Here is a 21,413-nt window from a genome sequence, read left to right as displayed (position 1 = left end):
GATCGGTTTTGAAGAAACAGAACAATATCCTTTTCATCCCTCGTTGTCTGAGTCTATCCTCGTTGTCAGGCCTGTTAAAAAAGAAAAAAGAGAAAGAAATCTCAGGCAATCAATGCTGTCACATTTGTGTTATATTTTTTGCTCCTCAGATTTATTTGTGTGCCAATAGTGGAGCTCAGTGCTGGCACAGTCTCCCGCCACCACTTAAGGGAACGCTGTGTGGCTGTGCTGCAGTACCGGACCTCTAGGGGTCACTGTGGGGTCGTTTTGGAGAGGAGGGGGTGGGGGCTGCTCTCTCTGTCTGTCTGTGGGACATCAAAGGAAAGCAAGAGCAAGAGTTTAATCCCGTCTGTGGGGTTCAAGTTCTGTACGTCCCTGTGTGTGTGTGTGTGTGTGTGTGTGTGTGCGCGCCTGTGTGTGCCTGTGTGTGTGGTGTGTGTTTGTGTGTGCCTGTGTGTGTGCGTTTGTATGTGTGTCTGTCTGTGTGTGTCTGTGTGTGCGCGTATGTGTGTGTGCGCATGTGTGTGTGTGCCTCTGTGTTTGAGTGTGTGTTTGTATGTGTGTCTGTGTGTGTGTGTGTGTGCCTGTGTGTGCCTGTGTGTGTGTGTGTGCGCATGTGTGTGTGTGAGAGGGAGAGAGAGAGAGATTACCATCCTGTTTTCCCTATTTGCATAAAGTGGTGCAGATGAACAGCTTCATCCTGGAGCTCCTCTGCCATGGCACTCCTTCCAGTATGGAGATCTGTGGAGAGTGCTCAATGCAGAGTCCTTCCTCCTCCTAGTCTTCCTCACCAGGTGGTGTCAGGGAGCTCAGTGACCTCGTCTGTCTGTCTGCCCTGGTCTCAGGTGCAAGATTTCTTTCTACTCCGAGTTCAGCAAGCATTACATTACATTACATTACATTACATTACAGGCATTTAGCAGACGCTCTTATCCAGAGCGACGTACAACAAGTGCAAGCCGAATTGTAATGTTTATGTTGTTATCAAGTGTTCGCTGTTCATTAATCAGTTTTTGCAGTGTTTAAAAGTATTGCTGTGTGCTTTGACAGTATTTATAAATGAAGTGAAAGGAAAAACAAATTGTATCACTTGAATATAAGGCATTTTAAATTTGAATTTAAAATACGGAGGCTCACTCTCTGTGCCCCCTAGACCCTGCCACAAAGTAAATATGCAGTGCATTTAAAAGGAAAGTGCAAAGGATCGATAGCCCCAACCGGAATCAAACGCAGACCCCATGAAACCCCCCCCCCACCCCACCACCCACCACATCGACCCCCGCCCACCATCGCACCCTAAACACAGACCCTGTACCCCCCCACCAACTCGACCCCCGCCCACCATCGCACCCTCAGACCCCTGTCCCTCGCTCCTGGGTTCCAGAGAACAACAGGGCCGATGCGAGTGACTGCTTCCTGTTTTTCCACTTCCCCGTCACCACTTCCTGTCAGCGGCGGTGTCCCTAGCGACGACCTCCCCTTTACGGGGGGTGTTTTAACGTTTGCCTGGGGGGCGGCAGACGGTTCCTCAGCTGAAAAATCTTTTTTATTACGTTTGCATTTAGGGATTTAGCTCCGGTGCTGTTATGGCATTACATCACTTTAGAATCACTTAGCGGGGTGACTTTCAGCAGCAGAGAACATGCAAAAATACGAAAAGGCAATTATCACCGAGAGGGCGAAGACGGCCCATTTAAAATCAATAAGCGTGACGCTAACCCACCAAACAGCGATTCGTACTGTAACAGCAGTAAATGCCACTCGGCAGATAACCTTTTTTGCGCTGTTGTACATAAGACGTTAGCCCAAAAAGGGAAAATCAAAGAAAGAAGGAAAGATGGGGAAAATGGGGGACAGGGGAGACATGGCATTAATCTGAAGAGATGGTCTTCATCTGAGTCTGCATCAGAGGATGGGGCAGAGTTTCTGCGGTGCTGACTGTACTGGGAGGTTCATCCCACCCAAAACGGAGAGATCTGATTGGTGGGGTAGGGTCTGATGACCTTTTGAAGACAGGCCCACAACAGAGATGTTCCTTAGCTGCATGATAAGCTAGGACTAAGGCGTTGAGTTTGATGCTAGCTGATAAAGGAAGCTGTCCAGTGCGATGTGCGCAGTATGCAGTTTGTGTACATGATACAGTTATCCAGCGTGACCTGCAAGAGGTCATACATAAAAGATTAACCAATGAGCTGAGCCCGTGGCAAGACATCAGTGTCGCAACCGTTAGCAGTCGTTAAGACGGGAACCCGCAGCATAAAGTGGGGCCCGAGGGGGAAGATTGGGAGTGCAGTGCTTTGAGCAGCTGAGGTTTTTGAGGATACAGTGTTTTATGTAGCCCAGGTAGGCTAGTAAACCCGTGATTAATGCACTGATAAATGCTCGGAGTTTAGGGGAAGCGTTAGGTGTAATTTATATATCTTCGGCTATGTAAGAGTCGTGCTCGTGTGGGCGCTTGGTATGTCCGGCTAATTGCTCTCCCGGACATTATGAACTGAATTCCTAGCTCTGGCGTTAACATGCTAAATGCTAAACACAAGAGAGGCGTGTATCTGAATGGTTAAAGAAGTCGTCACCCCTGTGCCCTCAAGTAAATGGCTTCCCAGGCAACGGTGTAGCACGATGGGTAAGGAACTGGTTTTGTAACCTGACGGTCACAGGTTCGATTTCCGGGTAGGGCACTGTCGGTCACTCCTGTGCCCTCAAACGAGTTTCTCCGGCAAATATGATTATTTGTCAAAGGTACGCTGCCAGTTTTGTGACTCGTTAGCAATTAAAATATTCCGATATTAATATCTGAGGAGCAGTGGGGTATGAGTGGTCACACATGTCCATGTGGTGCATCTGCAGGCCAAGCCAGTTCAATGGCTACAGTGTTTACAGTAAATATACTGTATATATACAGTAGCCTCACAGCTTTTACAGTAAATATGCTGTATATATACTGTAACCTCACAGTGTTTACGATAAATATACTGTATATATACTGTAACCTCACAGCCTTTACGGTAAATATACTGTATATACTGTAACCTCACCGTGTTTACTGTAAATATACTGTATATATACTGTAACCTCACAGTGTTTACATTAAATATACTGTATATGTACTGTAACCTCACAGTGTTTATGGTAAATATACTGTATATATACTGTAACCTCACAGTGTTTACAGTAAATATGCTGTTTATATACTGTAACCTAACAGTGTTTACGGTAAATATACTGTATATATACTGTAACCTCACAGTGTTTACAGTAAATATACTGTATATGTACTATAGCATCAATGGCGGTTGGTGCACATCTTGCATGCTGAGTCAGTGTGTTTCTCTGACTGAGATTAGAAGTGCATTTTTCACGGGTTCCCAGGGGTCCCGTAGGTCCCCGACTTAATATTTTCCACATATTTTATTATTTATTTCATCATGGCGCGCTGCATTTTAGTATGCTCCATTCAATCTCTTTGCCTCTGCATTTCAGACTTTCAAAATCGTTTGACCCCCCCCCCCCCCCTTCTCCTCACACACACACACCTGTGCATGGATTTATCCCTTCTACAGCAAATTCAGGACCAGACAACACGAAGAACTCTGTCAGGAACCGGTCCATTACTGGCGCCTGCTGATGTATTGGTCATTGTCCCTTTTGCGTAAGACGGACCAGGTTATGCGCTGATTATGTAATCAGTTATCCTTAAAGTCCTCATTAGGAGATTAAATGTCAGGCAGGTGATAAGAGCCCAAATGTCAGGTGGAAATGGCGGCGATCAGTAACCAGACCGCGGCAGCGCCAGTCTCCCCGAGCGCCCGTACTGCGTGCCCTCCGTTCAGCGCGGGCTTCATAACGGCTGTGCCAGTCTGCCCGTGTGTGTGTGTGTGCCAGTCTGCCTGTGTGTGTGTGTGCGTGTGCCAGTCTGCCCGTGTGTGTGTGTGTGCCAGTCTGCCTGTGTGTGTGTGTGCGTGTGCCAGTCTGCCCGTGTGTGTGTGTGCGTGTGTGCCAGTCTGCCTGTGTGTGTGTGTGCGTGTGCCAGTCTGCCTGTGTGTGTGGGTGTGTGCCAGTCTGCCTGTGTGTGTGTGTGTGTGTGCATGTGTGTGCCAGTCTGCCTGTGTGTGTGTGTGTGTGCCAGTCTGCCCGTGTGTGTGTGTGTGTGTGTGTGTGTGCGTGCCATCTGTGTGTGTGTGCGTGTGTGTGCCAGTCTGCTTGTGTGTGTGTGTGTGTGTGTGCATGTGTGTGCCAGTCTGCCTGTGTGTGTCTGTGTGTGCGTGTGTGCCAGTCTGCCTGTGTGTGTGCGTGTGTGTGCCAGTCTGCCTGTGTGTGTGTGTGCGTGTGTGTAATACAGAAAGAGATTTCTGAGAATTCTGTCTCTGTCCACTACCAAAGTTAACCCATCAGCATTATAATCTGTTGTCTCAAATACAAATTCAAGTGGCTTTTTTGGCAGGGCAAGAAAAATCCACATATTGCCAAAACGGACATAACAAATAATCATAAAATAGAGAATGACAATAATGAATTAACGATTAAATAATCTATAAAATAAATCTATTAAATAATCGTAATTAACTAAGAACAAAACCTCTCCCTCTTGATTCTTGTCATTTTTTTTTTTTTTACACTATAGCTTTCCACATTCACATTTTTTTCTCCCTCTGTCCCCTCCCTCCACCTCTCTCTCTCTCTCTCTCTCTGTCGGAGAGCAGGACCTTGCTGCATTATTAATCTGATATTAATGATTTTCTGACTCTCTGACCTCTAGGCTGCCATTAGTTACCTGTGGGCTGAAGTCTAACTAATGAAGGCGAGACTGAGCCGTTCAGCAGGGCAGTGAGACGGAGGGCCGGCTCTAATGAGAGCAGCGCTGCCGGGGTCATTAAGAGAGGGTGAGAGAGAGAGAGGGAGGGATGGAGACAGAGAGAGAGAGGGTGATGGAGGGTGAGCGGGGGGGAGAGGGAGGGAGACAGAGAGAGAGGGAGGAGGGGATGGAGTGATACAGTACCATAAGAGGAGAGAGTAGGAAATCAGAAGTGAGATGGAGAGAACGTGAAATAGAAAGAGAGAGAGAGAGAGAGAGAGAGGCAGAGTAACAGGTAGAAACACGCTGACCCCTTAATGAAATGGAGAGAGGGAGAGGGGACGCAGGCAGGAGGCCTCCGGTCGCCCGAGGGGCCCGGTCCGCTGAGATGGTTTTTAAAGCCCCATGATGGGAGGCTGAAAGAGGGGCTCTGGAGGGGAGCACGGCGCGCTTACTGCTCATTAAGGGCCAGAGCTCTGGTGTCGGGGGTCACCACGAGGTCAACCGCCGCTTAATTGGCCCTGGTTGTCGCCTAGGAAACGGCCTTACGGACAGCGTGAGCCCCCGACCTCGCGCTCGGAGGCCCTGGGGGCCGCGCCCTGTCCCCCTGCTTTTCCGGTGGTCACGTGACACGTTAACCCTTTGAGGTGTGAGATCGCGGACGTGTGATCGGAATGTTCTTGGGTGAACGCTCTAATGCTGATGTCACAGTCGCTGCTGGTGACTGAAGGCAGCGCAGTTCTAGAACACTTAAACTCGGAGTTTTGAAAAACCAAAAAACGTTCCAAGAAACCTCCTCTTCGAAGGTTTTAACCCCTTGTTCTCTGTTGGTGTGGAGCAGAGGTTCGGGACCTCCCGTGCTCTCCTCCGTTTCCTGATTTTTAATCCAAGTACAGTTGCCACCCATGAATTGTAACTCAGCTGTTAATTGTTCTAAAGTAGACAGTTTTAACGTCTGACGGGAGATGCTTTACCCTCATAGGGCCACGTTATGTAGGAGAAGTCAGCGTATGCCGTAAAAGATCCATATCCACATCCCGAGACAGAACAACCGACGCTTTCATTTTCTGTAACGCACAATATGGCAAATTATTTCTTCAGAAACAGATTACGTTTTTAATTGATTAAATTATAGGCTGACAGATTGAATCAGTGGTGTCCTAATTAGCGAAAGTGTCGACACCTGGTTGCGCAAAATAAACCACTTCTGGAGACTGAAAGCAGATGCAGAGCAAGCGAAACCTGCGTTGCGTTCTCAAGTTTGAGTTAAGTTAACTTAAACCAATTAATGCTTGCTGAACTCGGAGTGGAAATAAATCTTGCTCTTGTCACCATGCTGGGCAGACGGAGAGAAAAGCCCCCTGACCCCTCCTGGTGAGGAAGTTCATTATGAAGAAACATTAAAAGCACATGTTCTCAGCATCCTGTGTTAATAGAGAGCTTATTGATCACTGATCAAAAGCAGGCATGTGCAGGGCTGCCCCAGGCCCCACGTGCATCTGTGTGAAATTTACTCTTCTGCTCTGTACATGCATTGCCAGCATGGCTCTGGGTGTCCTGGATATAAAGCGTTCTTGAAATTAACTGAGAGAGAGAGAGGGAGAGGGAGGGTGGGAGAGAGAGAAAAAGAGAGACAGACAGAGAGAGAGAGAATGTACAAAGGCCATCCCGAACATATTTTGGCATTTTATTTTTAAGAAGCAGAGACGGGGAGAGTGCAGACAGAGGGGCATGATGGGAAATGGAGACGGGCGCGTGCGGTGGGCTCGGGCGCGGCGGCCGCCCTCCGGGGGGACAGACGGCGGGACGGGGTCAGGAGCCGGGCTGCCAATCACCGGGGACGACGCGGACGGACAGACGGACGGGCGGGGTCAAGCACGGTGTCATCGCTCGGGGGGAGGGGGGAGTGCAGAGCGAGGTGTCTCCGAACGCACTCCCACGCCCCCTCCCCCTCACCCCCCCCACCTCTCCTCCCCACCCCGCCCCCAAGCCCCTCCCACCGAAGCTTGGAAGTTGCCTAGCAACCGTTGGCAGCTCCGAACCAAAAATGAAAACAGAAAGAAAAGAGAGAAAAAAAAACTGCTGCAGGAGGAGAAGGATGAGTGCAGCGCTCCCCCTACCCTGCCCAGCTCCCCCCATCCTCCCATCTTTCTCTCCTTCTCTTTCTTTCTCCGTCTTTCTCTCTCTCCCTCCCTCCCGGTCGGTGGTTTCTTGCTCCCCAACACTCGCCCCTGCTTCGCGGCCGTCTGCCTGTCAGAAACCTCATTATTGGCGTCCGGTGTTTACATCGCGGCAGCTCATTAACCGGTCCGAGGACACCCCGTCTGAACTCCTGCGCCCGTCTGCCCGCCTCTGTCTCGCCACTTAACTCCATTTTGTCTTCTACTTCTTATTCTCCTTCTCCTTCTTCTTCTCCTCCCCCCCCCCCGAAGTTCCCACAGTGCACTGGGGCCAATGCAGAGCGGTTAAATTAGTAACGAGGCTCCAGGAGGACTGAAGGGTGAGAGATTAGCACCTGTGTGAGGGGAACAGGTGCCACCGCGCCGCACGCAGTGAGAATTGGACTGCAGCTCTGCTCTGCAGCTCTCATATGAGTCTCTTATGTGGCCTCACAGAAGCTCTGTTAAGGGTTGTGTTAGTGCCGTGTTCAAGACAACTCGGATCTAGTTAAAAAAAAAAGAAGTTGGATCTTGTTTAAAAACGAACTGAACAGTCGTCAAACTCGGAATTATAGGCTGAAAATTTGGGTAAATTCCGGGTAACAAAATGGCGGCCCGCCTTTCGGGGAAGATTCCCGGACATAAACCCAGAAATGCAAAGTGAAACACATACATTTTCATGTATTTGTCAGAATGTTTTAATGGTGTCTTGTATGTTGTATCCACACACCACATGTGCGTGTGTGTGTGAGTGTGAGTGTGAGTGTGAGTGTGTGTGTGTGTGCGTGTGTATGTGTGTGTATGTGTGTGTGTGTGTGAGCGTGTGTGTATGAGTGTGTGTGTGTGCATGCGTGTGTGTGTCTGTGCGTGCGTGTGTCTGTATGTGCGTGTGTCTGTATGTGTGTGTGTGTGTGTGTGTGTATAGGCCCATGTCTTTTGAGAGTTGGTATGCCACACTAATTGTCCCCAGCCCTTCTGACAGCTCATCAGAGTACCAGGCTCAGTGCATTAGCTGACATCTTGTCGATCTGGCCTGTTTGTCACGCCTGTCGGCTGCCTGTTATGGGCGACCTGTCAGTCTCTCCTGGGCGTGTCTCGGAGTGTTTCTTGGGGGGGCAGACCACTAATCAGTGCGGCCCGATGGACTCTTCCTACCTGCGTGGAGACGAGCCAGAATACCGTCATCGTCATCTTCTTCATCATCATCAGCTTTGTCTTCATCATCATCTTCATCATCAGCAGCATCTTCGTCTTCATCTCCATCATCATCCGCTTCATCATCGTTTGCATCATCACCACCACCACCATCATCATCATCATCATCATCCTCATCTTCTTTGGCATTGAGCAGACACTCTTATCTGGAGTGATTTACACAGCTTTTGCATTTTTACTCGGTTGTTCTTTTACACATCTGGACATACACTGGAGCGGTTCAGATGAAGTCCCTTCCTCAAGGGTGCAGTGGCAGTGTCACGCCTGGGAATCGAACCTGCAGCCTTCACATCGCAGGCCCAGTTGAGCACTGCACCACGCTGCCTGCCTGAAGCACGAGCGCATGGGTGAAGTGGCACAGCCGGACGCCGTAAAGCCGAGCGTGAGACGAACGCGGACGCTCTGAGACAAACGCGGACGCTCTGAGACAAACGCGGACGCTCTGAGACAAACGCGGACGCTCTGAGACAAACGCGGACGCTCTGAGACAAACGCGGACGCTCTGAGACAAACGCGGACGCTCTGAGACAAACGCGGACGCTCTGAGACAAACGCGGACGCTCTGAGACAAACGCGGACGCTCTGAGACAACGCGACGCTCTGAGACGAACGCGGACGCTCTGAGACAAACGCGGACGCTCTGAGACAAACGCGGACGCTCTGAGACAAACGCGGACGCTCTGAGACAAACGCGGACGCTCTGAGACAAACGCGGACGCTCTGAGACAAACGCGGACGCTCAGCGCTCGTCGGAGCAGGACAAACATTCGGCGAGCAGATGGCGTTTTCTGGGACGACTCGCACAGTTCACAAATCTTCCATTTGTGCGGCTGGATGCTCGCTGAGACCGCCGAGGTTCAGCGCCATTGCGTAACTGTACAAGATGTAACTGCTATGCCCCGGCTAGGATTTGAGCATGCAACCATCTGTGTTCCCAAACTGTCCCTCCACGTAGCCTCCCAGCATAAGTGTACATGGGATGTTTTGCTGTCATGCCCTGAAAGTCATTTAGGCAGTTAAGTGTAAGTACAGACGCAGGTTTTTGAAAATATTCTGTAGGATTTTTTAATGATAACAACAGGCCATTTTGTCAGCATGTGATTTTCCTGGCAGTCTACAGTTCATGCAGCACAGATCCAACCCTGGTTCATCACACTCAATTACTTAATAACTCGATTACTAAAAAAATGTAATTGCTCATGTTTCCGTAGCGTAGAGCGGGACAAAGCGACTATAGCGGGAGGGAGGGGTGTGGAAAACCCCCGGCTGCATGTGGGAGCAGGTTTGGGAGTGAATTCCATTTACATTCCGTTCATTCAGAAAACGAAATTCAAATTCAGTGAACAAACAGGAACGATTTTCACGGTACTTTTATTCAATCGGTTAATTGAATTTTGGTTAATTTCCTTGATCGACTTGAATTGAAGCGGAATCAAACCCGCAGGCCCCTGCGTGGGAGAGGGAGATGTGTGCGTGTTTCTCAAGGTCTGACCCCTTTCCTCTCTGTTTCCCTTCAGGTGAACGAGATCTACCACGACCAGTCCCTGGGGGCTCGGATCAACGTTGTTCTGGTGCGGATCATCATGCTGGGCTACGGAAAGGTGAGCGGGATCAGGTCCCCTGTCAGGGCCCTTTGTCCACCTGTTTCCTCCTGAGCCTGAACATCATTCGCTTTTCATTTTCAGTCACTATGGAGCACGTGTGTCACCGGGGTGTCTGATTGGGTAAAACGGCTTTGCTCTCGGTAGGAACTGTTTGATTGGCTGAGATCAGCGAGTCTCAGGAAACAACACGTGATAGCTCCGCCCATTTTGGAACACACAACGCCTTCTTCTTCTTCTTTTTCCTGTCTCTCTCTTCTTCTTCTTCTTCATTCCGGTGCACAATACAGTGTTACTTTTTTTTTTTTTTTCGGTGGTACTGGTTCTGAGACGTGTGTCTGAAATCAACGCGGCTCGGAACACTCAAATCCCTCTTCTGTGCTTCTGCCCACAGTCCCCTCGGCTCGTGGCCTTGCGCTCTCCTTAGCGAAGCCCGAGGACGCTCTGTTCCACTGGACCGAGCGAAAAGGGGAACTAAAAGCATCGCCCCCGTCCCCCCGGGGAGCGTTTTTCAAAGTCGCGCGTCTTTTTACAGTTCAGTGCCAGAGCCCCACAGAGGGCTGGCGTTACGCAATCAGCTTCCCCCTCCCCCACACCCCCCCTCCCTTCCCCACAAGGAAGGCTTTGGGTACCCAGAGCTGAGCGCGGCATTGTGGGAAACGTCGAGGAAGACAGAACAATTAACGTTATCCGTCTGTTCCTTCGTGTCGCACGCAGTTGTGCGCTTTAATTAAAAAACAGAACTGCTTGATTAATTCATTTTTTTGCTGCCGTTTTTAACTTTAAACTCGAACTTGCGATAAAGACTGAAGTGGGCGAATCGTTTGTTTTTTTGTTTTTTTTGTGTCCTCACAAACCGCCAAACCGCTGCTTCCTCCTTCCTGCGAATATTCTCGCCTGCGATCCGTGAAAGTTGGTACCGTTCGAGCGGTGTTTCTTTTGGGGTTTGTTCTCGTGTGGCGTCCCACATGCTGGTCCAGGAGAGGCTCAGCGCACGGTGGGGTCAGATGGGGCTGACAGCTACAGGCAGTGAGGGGTTGTGGGTAATGTAGGCGTGTCCTGACACCTGGGACGAGCGGGATTAAGCCCAATAAAACCAGGATGTGTCCCGGATGAGCCTGTCGTCGTGATTGCCCGCAGGACCCTCCACACCCCCCTCATCTCCCTAGTCACCCCCCCCCCCCCCCAACACACCCCATCCCCCGCCGGCAACCTTCTGTCCCATGCCCCATTCTGCATGCAGCCCCACATGCCGCCGCTGTCCATCATCCACAATTACCGTGACAACAGCAGTGCGGTGACCCTGAACACATTTTACATCATTTTTACATCAGAGATCTTCCCGGGCATCTGCTGCATCTCTCTGCCCCGTCTGCGTCGCGCGCGTGTGTGTGTGTGTGTGCATGCGTGTGTGTGCATTTGAGAGTGTGAATGAGCGACTGACAACAAGTGAGAAAATGCTGTAAGTATGTGCACATATGAACATGCTGCTGAGTGGTAATTGCAACGCTGCCATCTACTGGTAGGATTCTGAAAGTGCAGGCATGATTTATTATTGAAAATTTTCTCAAACCAAACATAGTTGATAACAGGTCAGAGTGAAACATCTGGAAAACATCCCCTCTTCAGAAGTCTTTCATGTCAACACCCCAGCCTGTAAAAACATTGTTAGTCTTTAAAGCCCTTATGCTAACCCATCGTAGAAAGACAAACAATGTTGTTGATTAATATCTTTATGCTCCCAGTAGGAGTTTCCAATTTCTGCAAAATTCTGTATTTTATTTTGCCTCACGTCAACGATTAACACCTTCACGGGTTTCAGGCATTACCCTGTTACCGTGACAGCATGTCTCAAAAGTAGCCCTGTTGTTTCTTTCAGAAAGAAAGAACCCCATTATGTGTAGCCTGTCTCTTTTCTGAATATTTTCTCGGTTTTTAAATATAATAATCTTGTGGATTATAATCGATGGGTGGTTTGAAGAGACCCCAGACTCAGACTTAACTGTGATCGGATAGTGCAAGTCTTGCTTTTCTTCGGTGCTTATGCAGTCGCCAGTTCTCTGGCGGTGAAGTTATTCCGGTTTATTTGCGAAAATTATCGAAAAATGTGCACGAGCATTGGAGAACTGGGGCTTAACACCGTTTAAGCTAATTTCTCTGTGAAAGACAGGTAAGGGGAGATCAGTTAGGTATAAATGTGGGCTCTGGTTTAAATTCACGATCGGGCAGCGGTGCGTATTTCTATATCGCCTTCTCATTTCATGTCACGATAAAAGTACGTGTCTATTCACGCAACGAAACCGAGGCGCGTTCCACCCCCGCCGCTTTTAGAGAAACCGGCTCGCCCGTCCGCTGACAGTGACAAAGTGCGCCCCTAATTTACCACTGCTTGCTTGCGGACGGAACATTGCGCGACGATTGCTTTTGGTTCCCCCTTCTCAATTTACCCCCCCGAGTTGGCCTAATGTTCCTTTACGCCCAGGGAAGCCCGCAACTGTGCGACTAATCGCCGTTTAATTTCGAAACCTTGAAGTACGCCTAAACAAGCTTGCTCGTATTTTGTGTTTGCCTCGTTCACGAGTGAAACCTCCTGGGTAATGTGTTCCAGACAAAAAAAGTTTTAGTGCTTTTCTAAATACATTTTCCTGCATACATAGACACGATAGAATTTCCTTCCCCCTGTATTTGCATGTATAGAAATATGTAGTGCACCCTAACATTCTCACCCCTGCTAATTTTTTTTAAGGCTATAAATTGTATAAAAAGTTCTGAGCTGAGTTTGACTAGATAAAACATTGCTGAATTTGCTTCTTTTTTTTTTTCTTTTTGGTCGGTTAACCATTTGTTGATTGATTTTGAGGTATGCTTGGAATCACTTCCAAGCGCTGAAACTTCTATTTGCGGTCAAGTTTGTGCGTCTTGGCAGAGGGGATCAGGTTTTTTAGCCAGAATATCTTGGTGCTCGCTGGAGTTCGCATTTCCACTGAGCTTAACAAGAGCCCCCAAGGCCCGTAGCTGCAAAACAAGCGTATCTCATAACATCGAAGATTTACAGCCCTGTTTCTCTCTAGGTACGGTGTCCTTCTGAACACGCGTCCTTCTTCTGGAGCCAGCTCGTGGTGGGCGTGGCCAAAATCCTTAATTTTGTTCTCGTCTGCTGCTCGTATTAGACTTTTAAGTTCCGATCAAAGTTTGCAATGCTGTTTAGCAAACTCCCGGCACATACTTGTTCACTATGCTGAACTGAGGACATTTTTTCTGGAAAGCCAACAAAAAATAAAAATAAAATAATAATCTATTGGCATGGAAGTGGCATCTGATGTTAGATTCAGAGACTTTGTGTCCCCAAGTTTTATATATCTCCAGCTGCTTTCTTTGCCTTCCAAACCTCCTGCCCCACTTTGTACAGGCGCAAGATACACTTCCATCCTGTACCACACAGGTTTACCACTGTGGTTTTAAACTTCTTAGTTACTGACTTAAAAGTAGTGTCTTTACTTTTTTAAAAATTTTGTTTGTGACCTTCTCCTGGCTCGTCCTGTTGCTTTTCATCCTAGTTTTCCTTTCCAAGTTTTCACGGATGACACGTGGACATTACGTGCGTGTTAGCCAATCAAACGCTGATGCTTCCAGCCCAGAGTAACGTCAACCAACCGTGGAAGGCTAATTAGAGGCACATTCTGACCAGACAGAGCAGCTGAGAAACTTCAAACTACGGTTTTAGAACTTTGAAAAGTGAGTCTTCAACGCACGCGATTTCGTTGTCAAGAGCGCATTTCCTGCACAAATATCAACAGTTCTCAAGGACAGGAAATAAGCCAAGAAACTTTTGGTAAATAAATAAAAGAACAGATAAACAGATGTGTAGCCTACACGACTAGCGCTAGTTCCACCTGGTTCCTTTCATCGGTGAAAAGGTGTTGCATGCTCGTGACAGCCGTATGCACCTAAGTCATTAATAGCCTACCTGAAAATAGAGGCTACGGTTGGTGGGTCCTTTCTAATGAGCTTATACCCACGTGTTGACACTTCAGAATTTGGCGTACGAGACTGCCATCACCACATCGCTGACACGGGCAAACATACTTAAACATTTTGTTCTTTCAAACTCATATGAACTTAAAAAAAATATATATATATTGAGTTTGAGTCTTCCCTGAATGTAGTCACCCAATTCGTTACATCTACATGCCTCTGTTTCTAACTCAAAGGGCTGAAATAAGATCGCAATCCATTTCTGTTTTTTCTTTTTAAATCACTCATACAGAATGAACAGTTGACGAGCTGCTGTTTCAGACCGCGTTTTCTCTCGTGGACATGAGGACAGAGCTTTTGATTTCCCGGCAGGATGTTCAAATATGGCCGAAACTCTAAACTTCGCCTCTGGGTTACGTCCACTGGTCAAAATCAGAAGCGGTGTTGTGTTTTCGGCCCTGGAACAAAACAGGCTTTTGTTCTTTTGTTTTTTGGAATATCGTATCAACCGTGCCAGGCCCAGAACTCAGACGAGCAGGCCATCGCTGTCTAGTGTGGTCACATGACGCTGTTTTAGACACTACGGTATTCAAAGTGGTGCTGTGTTCGCGTTCAGTATGTTGTCAGTAGAGACCCGGTGAGGCTATGAGCTAAATGCCAACGGCAACGCGCGCGCGCATGTGTGTGTGTGTGTGTTCCCTACAGTGCTACTGACTTCAGAGGTTTGTGATTTCAGTTTAATCCCGGTCATTGTTTTGACAGGCATAATTACTCTGATATACTTTCATGAATTAATTAAGGAGAAGAAGAAAAATACCCTTGAGGGTAACACAGGACCGTACAGGAAGTGGCGCTAACCGCGTAGCACCACAACAACAAAACAAAACTCTTCTTTCTGTGCATGTCCATAAATACGTCTGTCAGTGAAGTGTTTCACTTGTCAATTCTTAAATAGTTTCAACCTTTTTTTTAAATCAGGATTGGAATCTTGTTTGCTGTTTTTATTAGCAAGATAGCCTGCAGCCCTGCACCTGGTTTGAAAACTTCACTAAATACTTGGGGCTGAGGAAAAAATCAGATGGATGGTCCACGAGACACAGCGCTACGGCGATGCATGCTTGTTAGCTCAACTTCTGTGGGAAAAAATTTTAAACGAAGAACTTTTTAGGCTACTTAAATATTTGTGGTAGTTTGATGTGTTTCCGTTGGTTTCCGTGTCCAAAACTCCAGGCAATGTTACCAGAACTCCGCTCAGAGGTCTGTTTTTAGGGTTCCGTGGGAACTGAGTCAGTTGGATGGGGAACATTATGAGATGAATATGCCATTTCTCTATCCGCATCATACGCTTTGTTCTCGATAAAGACTTGAAAAGTCAAGATGACTGTGCATCCATGTTTTTTTTTTTTTTTTTAATCTCAGTGCCACTCCACGACAGTGTGATGACTGTTTATTTCTTTCTTTATCTCTGTCTCTCACTTTCGCTCGCCCACACCTCTCCTTCCCTCTGTTTATCCTGCTCTCACACTCACACTCTCCTTCTCCTCCTCCTCCGTCTCCCTTCTTCCTACCACCTCTCTTCCTCTGCCACCTCTCTCCCTCACCCTCTGTAACCCTTTGCGTGATATACCTCTTCTCCGTTCCCCATATCTTTCCCTCTTTCCTTCCCTCTCTCCCTCTATATCTCTCTCTCTGTCCTCCCTCTCTACTCCACTCTCTGTCCTCCCTCTCTGTCCCTCTCTCGATCCTCCCTTTATATCCCTCTTTCTATCCTCCCTCTGTCCCTCTCTGGATCTTCCTTTTCTCTCTCTCTGTCCTCACTCTCTGTCCCTCTCTCAATCCACCCTGTCTCTCTCTCTCTCTGTCCTCCATCCCTTTCTCTCTCTCTATCCCCCCTCTCTGTCCCTCTCTCAATCCTCCCTTTATATCCCTCTCTCTGTCCTCCCTTTGTATCCCTCTCTCTGTCCTCCCTGTCTCTCCCTCTCTCTGCCCCCCGTCCCCCCTGTCCCTGCCCCTGCCAGTCCATGAGCCTGATAGAGCTGGGGAACCCGTCTCAGAGTCTGGAGAATGTGTGTCGCTGGGCCTTCCTGCAGCAGAAGCAGGACTCGGGCGACGCGGAGTACCACGACCACGCCATCTTCCTCACCCGCCAGGAGTTTGGGCCCACCGGCATGCAGGGTACAGAGCGCGCACACACACATACACACACACACATGCACCCACCCATACATGCACACACATTACCTGTACACTTGTGCAAAAAAAAAAAAATCTAAATCTGTTTTCACATCATCATCATCATCATTCTTTGCATTCTATCTTTTGTACTGCCCCCCCCAATGATTAAAATTCTGCACTATGTGAAAAGTAACTCAAATTTGCTTGGAAAATGATTTTAAAAAAACAGCAACTGCGAAGATTGGTTTTCCCACTCCTGTGAGAGAGCAGAGACCTAAGGGCTCTGTTGGATGTCAGGAGTTGTCACAGGGCAGCTCGGCCTCTGCTGTCCAGGAGGTTTGGTGCATGAAAGAGAGGAGATGAGTGAGTGATGGGTGATGACTGTAACATGCTTTCTCTGTACTCTCTCTGTCTGCGTGTGTGTGCGTGCGTGCGTGTGTGTGTGCGTGTGTGTGTGTGTGTGTGTGTGACCCTCCCTGCCGTTGCCCAGGTTACGCCCCAGTGACGGGCATGTGCCACCCGGTGCGGAGCTGCACTCTGAACCATGAGGACGGGTTCTCCTCTGCATTCGTAGTGGCACACGAGACCGGACATGTGTGAGTGACCCGCTGTACACACACACACACATGCACGCACGCACGCACGCACTCACGCACTCACACACATACACACACACACATACACACACAGACACTCACACACAGAGTCATACACACATACACACACACGCACGCGCTCACACACACACACACTCATATACATACACTCACACACGGACACACACACAGAGCTGACTCTCTCTCGCCCTCTGCAGGCTGGGTATGGAGCACGACGGCCAGGGGAATCGCTGTGGAGACGAGGTGCACATGGGGAGCATCATGGCCCCATTGGTGCAAGCTGCCTTCCATCGCTTCCACTGGTCCCGCTGCAGCCAGCAGGAGCTGGGCCGCTACCTGCAGTGAGTCCCGCCCCCTTTCCCTCACTAGGCCCTCCCCTTTCCCTTTCCCTTCACTAGCCCCACCCCCTTCCCTTCACTAGCCCCTCCACTTCTGTTCACTAGCCTCTTCCCTTCACTAACCCCTCCCCCTTCCCTTCACTAGCCCCTCTCCCTTTTATTCACTAGCCCCTTCCATTCACTAACCCCTCCCCCTTTATTCACTTTACCCTCCTTCTTCCTCACTAGCCCCTCCCCCTTCCCTTCACTAGCCCCTCCCCTCTTTTTTTTAGACTTCGCCCTCCGTCTCCTCAATGCCGCCCACATTCACGAATCCCTCCCCCTCCTTTGGTTCATTTTTATTTATTTTTTTTAATCCTCCGGCGTTCCTCCCGCAGTTCCTACGACTGTCTCCGTGACGACCCCTTCGACCACAACTGGCCGTCGCTGCCGCGGTTACCGGGGATCCACTACTCCATGAACGAGCAGTGCCGCTTCGACTTCGGCGCCGGCTACATGATGTGCACTGCGGTGAGGGCGGCCATCTTGGCTCCAGGGTCCCATCCGTCCGTGCCCCCCCCCCCCACCTCATCCGCTAACCCAAAAAAAAAATAATAATAATAAATCACGCCTTTCCACAAAAAAGATGTATGGAAAATATATTTCCATACATGTTTCCATTCTTCATTCTCAAGTCGCTGAGCCCCGCGTCTCGCTCAGTGATGCAGATGATGTCATTCTGGGTCGCGCTGTGAGTCTTGCATGTCCAGGGATCCTGAGGCTGAAGCCCGGGGATTCCTGTGAGGCATGAGGTGTGTGTTTGACTGCTGCAGTCCATCTGGCATTATGGATATTTACGTCTCTATGCGGTGTTGAAACAATAAGGGGTTTTCTTTGTTCGTGCAAATACTGTTACTCCTATCAAGGAAATAATTGATTGATAATTGGTTGACGACAAAAGTGCACTTCCTTCTGTTCTTCGGAATTAGAGGTGTGCGCGGCTGTCCTAAGAAGGAGGGAACTGAGTCATTCTGTGTCATTTTTCAAAGGTTATGTGAGCTGGTTTTATTAATATGGAAGTGTTAAGATTCCACGAGGCAGAATATTTCTCTGTGTTATTATTATCAGGTGTATTTTTTACAGTGTGTGAGCCTGGACAATGGTGAAAGCCTCATGTGGTTTGCAGTGCCCTTGAAAAATTCTAAAGCAACACAGACACATAATTTCCAGGTGATATGAATCCAACCAGTGCAGGGTGACGGAAATATACAGTATACTGAGCTGTGTGCACGTGTGTGTGTGTGTGCTTGTGTGTGTTCGTGTGTGTGTTAGTTTAAGTGAAAAAGTGGTGTGTGTTTGCTTGTGTGTGTGTGAGCGAGTTAGTGAGTGTACGTGTGTGTGAGTGAATAAGTGGTGTGTGTGTTTGCTTGTGTGGTTTTGTGTAAGTGTGTGTGCATGTGAATGTGTGTTTTAGGGGGACTGTACCACCAAGGTTTGCAATATTTATCTCACATTTCTTTGGCTTTGTCAATTACAATGTAAGGGAAATTTTTCCTTTTAGGAAGTTACGAAATATTAACTTAGGCGAGCAGAGAGTTTCCATAGCCAGAGCAGAGAGTTGTTAGTCGGGTATATTTAGCAGATGCAGCAGCTGTAGCTCGTGTTGAGCTTGCCGCTTTCTTGGCTGTTCATTGGAAGCAAGCAAACGGCAAACCTAGCGACGCTATGACACTTTTTAAAAAAAAAAGATGACCTCATGAAGTGCACCTGCACACAAATGCCAGTTGGAGTGCTCTATTTTATTCTCTTGTCGAACCATTTCCTTAGCTGCAAAAGGTGGGCCAGTCAGGAACACAGGTAAGGCATTACCCCCCCCCATCCCCCCCCCTTCTTTGGAGCGGTGTAGCCACATGTTTGTTTTCTGCCAATCAATATTATCGTCGTTACTTCCTTAATGGTGTCATTCTTTTTTTTTTCGTTTTTCCGTTTTTTCTGTTTGTCGCCATTGTGGTCATTTTATGGGCACGCGTGCTGCAGGACACTAAAGGCTAACCCCCCATGTTCCTGCCGCACGCTGGTCCGTCCGAGCGCTTCACGACTCCGGAGAGAGAGAGAGGAGGACGTTCTTTTTTTTTTTTTACCCGTCTCCTCTCGCCTCATTATTTCAGTTGAAATTTGAAAATTTAAGCTTCCGAAAGATATAGCTACGCTTATTCGCCATGAAAGTGCCAGTGCCACGGGGATTGGACATTTCCCACTTGCTGTAAATACTGGGAAAGTCGTATTTTTGGTTTTAGTTTTATTTCATGTTCAATGGCTGCTAGCTAATGTTACCGTGTCGGCTAGCTAGGCACCTTGATTAACTATGTTAATTTTACTTAGCCTGTAAGTCAGCTACTAACTTTACCTGATGCTAACGTGCTAGGTTATCTCAGGTAATGGAGCGAGTAGGTCAAGTGTCTGTGTACGTCAGTTTTTTTCCGCGATTTATTACTTTAGACCCGAGGTCGTCCAGCCTTTTCTGAAAAGGGCCGGTGTGGGTGCGGGTTTTTGTTTTAGTCCAGGACTACCACACCTGTTTTAACCAATCACGGTCTTCGGTCAAGCCCTTGATGAGTAGAATCAGGTGCCTTGGGCGTTGGGCTAAAACTAAAACCTGCACCCACACCGGCCCTTTTTCGGATAAGACTGGACGACCCCTGTTTTAGACGCATCACTAAAAAGTGAGTCGGTGCCTTTCATGGGACAACCGCATCCACCGTGCGGTCTCTAGCCAGTTGTTGCTACGGTGCGTTACTACGGCGATGATGCTGCGTGCGTTACTACGGCGATGATGCGGCACTTTCATGGCGCGAGAGTCTCGCCTCTTTCGTCTTCTTCCGGCTGTCTGACAGGGGGTGATAACGTAGCGACGCGGTTACTGTGAGCTCTGGCGTAGAAACCCGAGGGGATCTCCTGCAGTCAGAGGGGCGCGTCGGGTTTGTCGGTTAGAAACAGAGCAACGCAGGTGTTGACTGGTGGACACTTCCTGGGGACCCATTTTCTGTATCTGTGCATTGCCGATAGGCATCCACCAATCGCCGTTGCTGTTGTTCTGTTTGCTGTTTATCTAACGTGCTCTGTGATTGGTGGAGCTCCTCTTGGGATTCTGTGTAGAATGAACCCCAGTCTCCGTGCGTGGAGGGCGTGGGGTAGATTCTGCTCCCACTGGCTGACCCTAGATCAGTCCCAGCTCACGTCACTTAATGGCCGTGGTCCAGACTAACAGGGGATCCACTGATCCAGGGTCAGCCCTTAAGGGTAGAGTCTGCCTGGAGTGGGGGGGGGGTGGCGTCCGCCTGGATCTAAAGTTGCTAGGGGCGACCAAATGAGAGATGAGGATGGGGGCGTCAGCAAAGGTGGCTGACGACGTCCCACTCCTGGATTAAAATTTTTTAGAGCGGCAAATTTTCTTCGCCTCCGTAGGCTGCGCATAATCAGCTGTTTCAACCCTGCCGCATCTTCCTCATCGTTTGATTTCGTTTGCATGCGTTGGCTTTGTGTCCGTGACCTCTGCCCCCCGAGAGGCAGCTGTGAGCCGTGCGGTGGCTACATGACGTCAGCCTGGATGGGTCCACGTTTGTGCTTCTCTGCCCATCGCACAGATGCACCTTCCGTCCAGTGCTGCTCTGGGCCTCTCTCTGCTGTGTGTGTGTGTGTGTGTGTGTGTGTGTGTGTGTGCTGCTGTGTGTGTGTGTGTGTGTGTGTGTGTGCGTGTGTGTTGAGTCTCTCTCTGCTGTGTGTGTGTGTGCGTTTCTGAGTCTTTATCTGGTGTGTGTGTGTGTTGAGTCTCTCTCTGCTGTGTGTGTGTTCGAGTCTCATCTGTGTGGTTTTGTTGAGTCTCTCTCTGTGCGTGTGTGGTGTGTGTCTGAGTTTCATCTGGTGTGTTGGGATTCTCGTGTGTGTGTGTGTGTGTGGGGTGTGTCTTCTGAGTTTATCTGGTGTGTGGTTGATCTCTCTCTGCGGTGTGGTGGTCGTGTCGTTCTGAGTCTTCTCTGGGTGTTTGTGTGAGCCCTGCTGTAGTGGTGTTCTGAGCTCATCTGCTGTGTGTGTTGTGTGTGTGTGTGTGTTGTGCTGTGTGTCTGAGTCTCTTCTGTGTGTGTGTGTGTGGTTGGCCTGCTGTGGTGGCAGCTTTGGTAGTGTGTTGAGCTCTTGTTTGTGGTGTGTCGATCTCATCGGTGTGTGTCTGATCCTCTTTGTGGTGTGTGTGTGTGTGTTGAGTCTTATCTGTGTGTGTGGTGTTGAGTTCTCTCTGCTGTGTGGTGTTCTGAGTCTTTATTGTGGTGTGTGTGTTGAGTCTCTCTGTGTGTGTGTGTGTTCTGAGCTTCATCGGTGTGTGTGTGTTGAGCCTTGGTGTTTGTTTGGTCATTTTGTTTGAGCCTCTGTGTGTTGTTTTTGCTTGTTGAGTCTCCTGCTGTTGTAGGTGTGTTCTGAGTCTCACTGTGGGTGTGTTGAGCCTCTCTGTGTGTGTGTGTGTGAGTTTCAGCTCGACCAGTACTTGTCTTGGTTCGACCATGCTC

At 48.8% G+C, this 21,413-nt stretch overlaps 1 protein-coding gene across 1 annotated transcript in view; it reads left to right on the top strand.

The window, feature by feature from the left end:
- Positions 1 to 20,700, top strand: part of LOC135249831 (A disintegrin and metalloproteinase with thrombospondin motifs 2-like) — a 128,782-nt gene extending 108,082 nt beyond the window's left edge. Inside the window, exons 5-10 of the mRNA XM_064325432.1 lie at positions 9,687 to 9,770; positions 15,764 to 15,920; positions 16,411 to 16,516; positions 16,735 to 16,878; positions 17,253 to 17,385; positions 18,682 to 20,700. Of these exons, the coding sequence (XP_064181502.1) occupies positions 9,687 to 9,770; positions 15,764 to 15,920; positions 16,411 to 16,516; positions 16,735 to 16,878; positions 17,253 to 17,385; positions 18,682 to 18,906 (849 nt within the window). The 3' untranslated portion in view covers positions 18,907 to 20,700. The remainder of the gene's footprint in view (positions 1 to 9,686; positions 9,771 to 15,763; positions 15,921 to 16,410; positions 16,517 to 16,734; positions 16,879 to 17,252; positions 17,386 to 18,681) is intronic.
- The last annotated feature ends 713 nt before the right edge of the window (positions 20,701 to 21,413 follow it).

The sequence above is a fragment of the Anguilla rostrata genome, chromosome 3 (assembly GCF_018555375.3).
Source record: "Anguilla rostrata isolate EN2019 chromosome 3, ASM1855537v3, whole genome shotgun sequence".
Taxonomy (NCBI): domain Eukaryota; kingdom Metazoa; phylum Chordata; class Actinopteri; order Anguilliformes; family Anguillidae; genus Anguilla; species Anguilla rostrata.
Note: the sequence above shows the minus strand (reverse complement) of the source record. Positions and strands in the feature narration are given on the sequence as shown.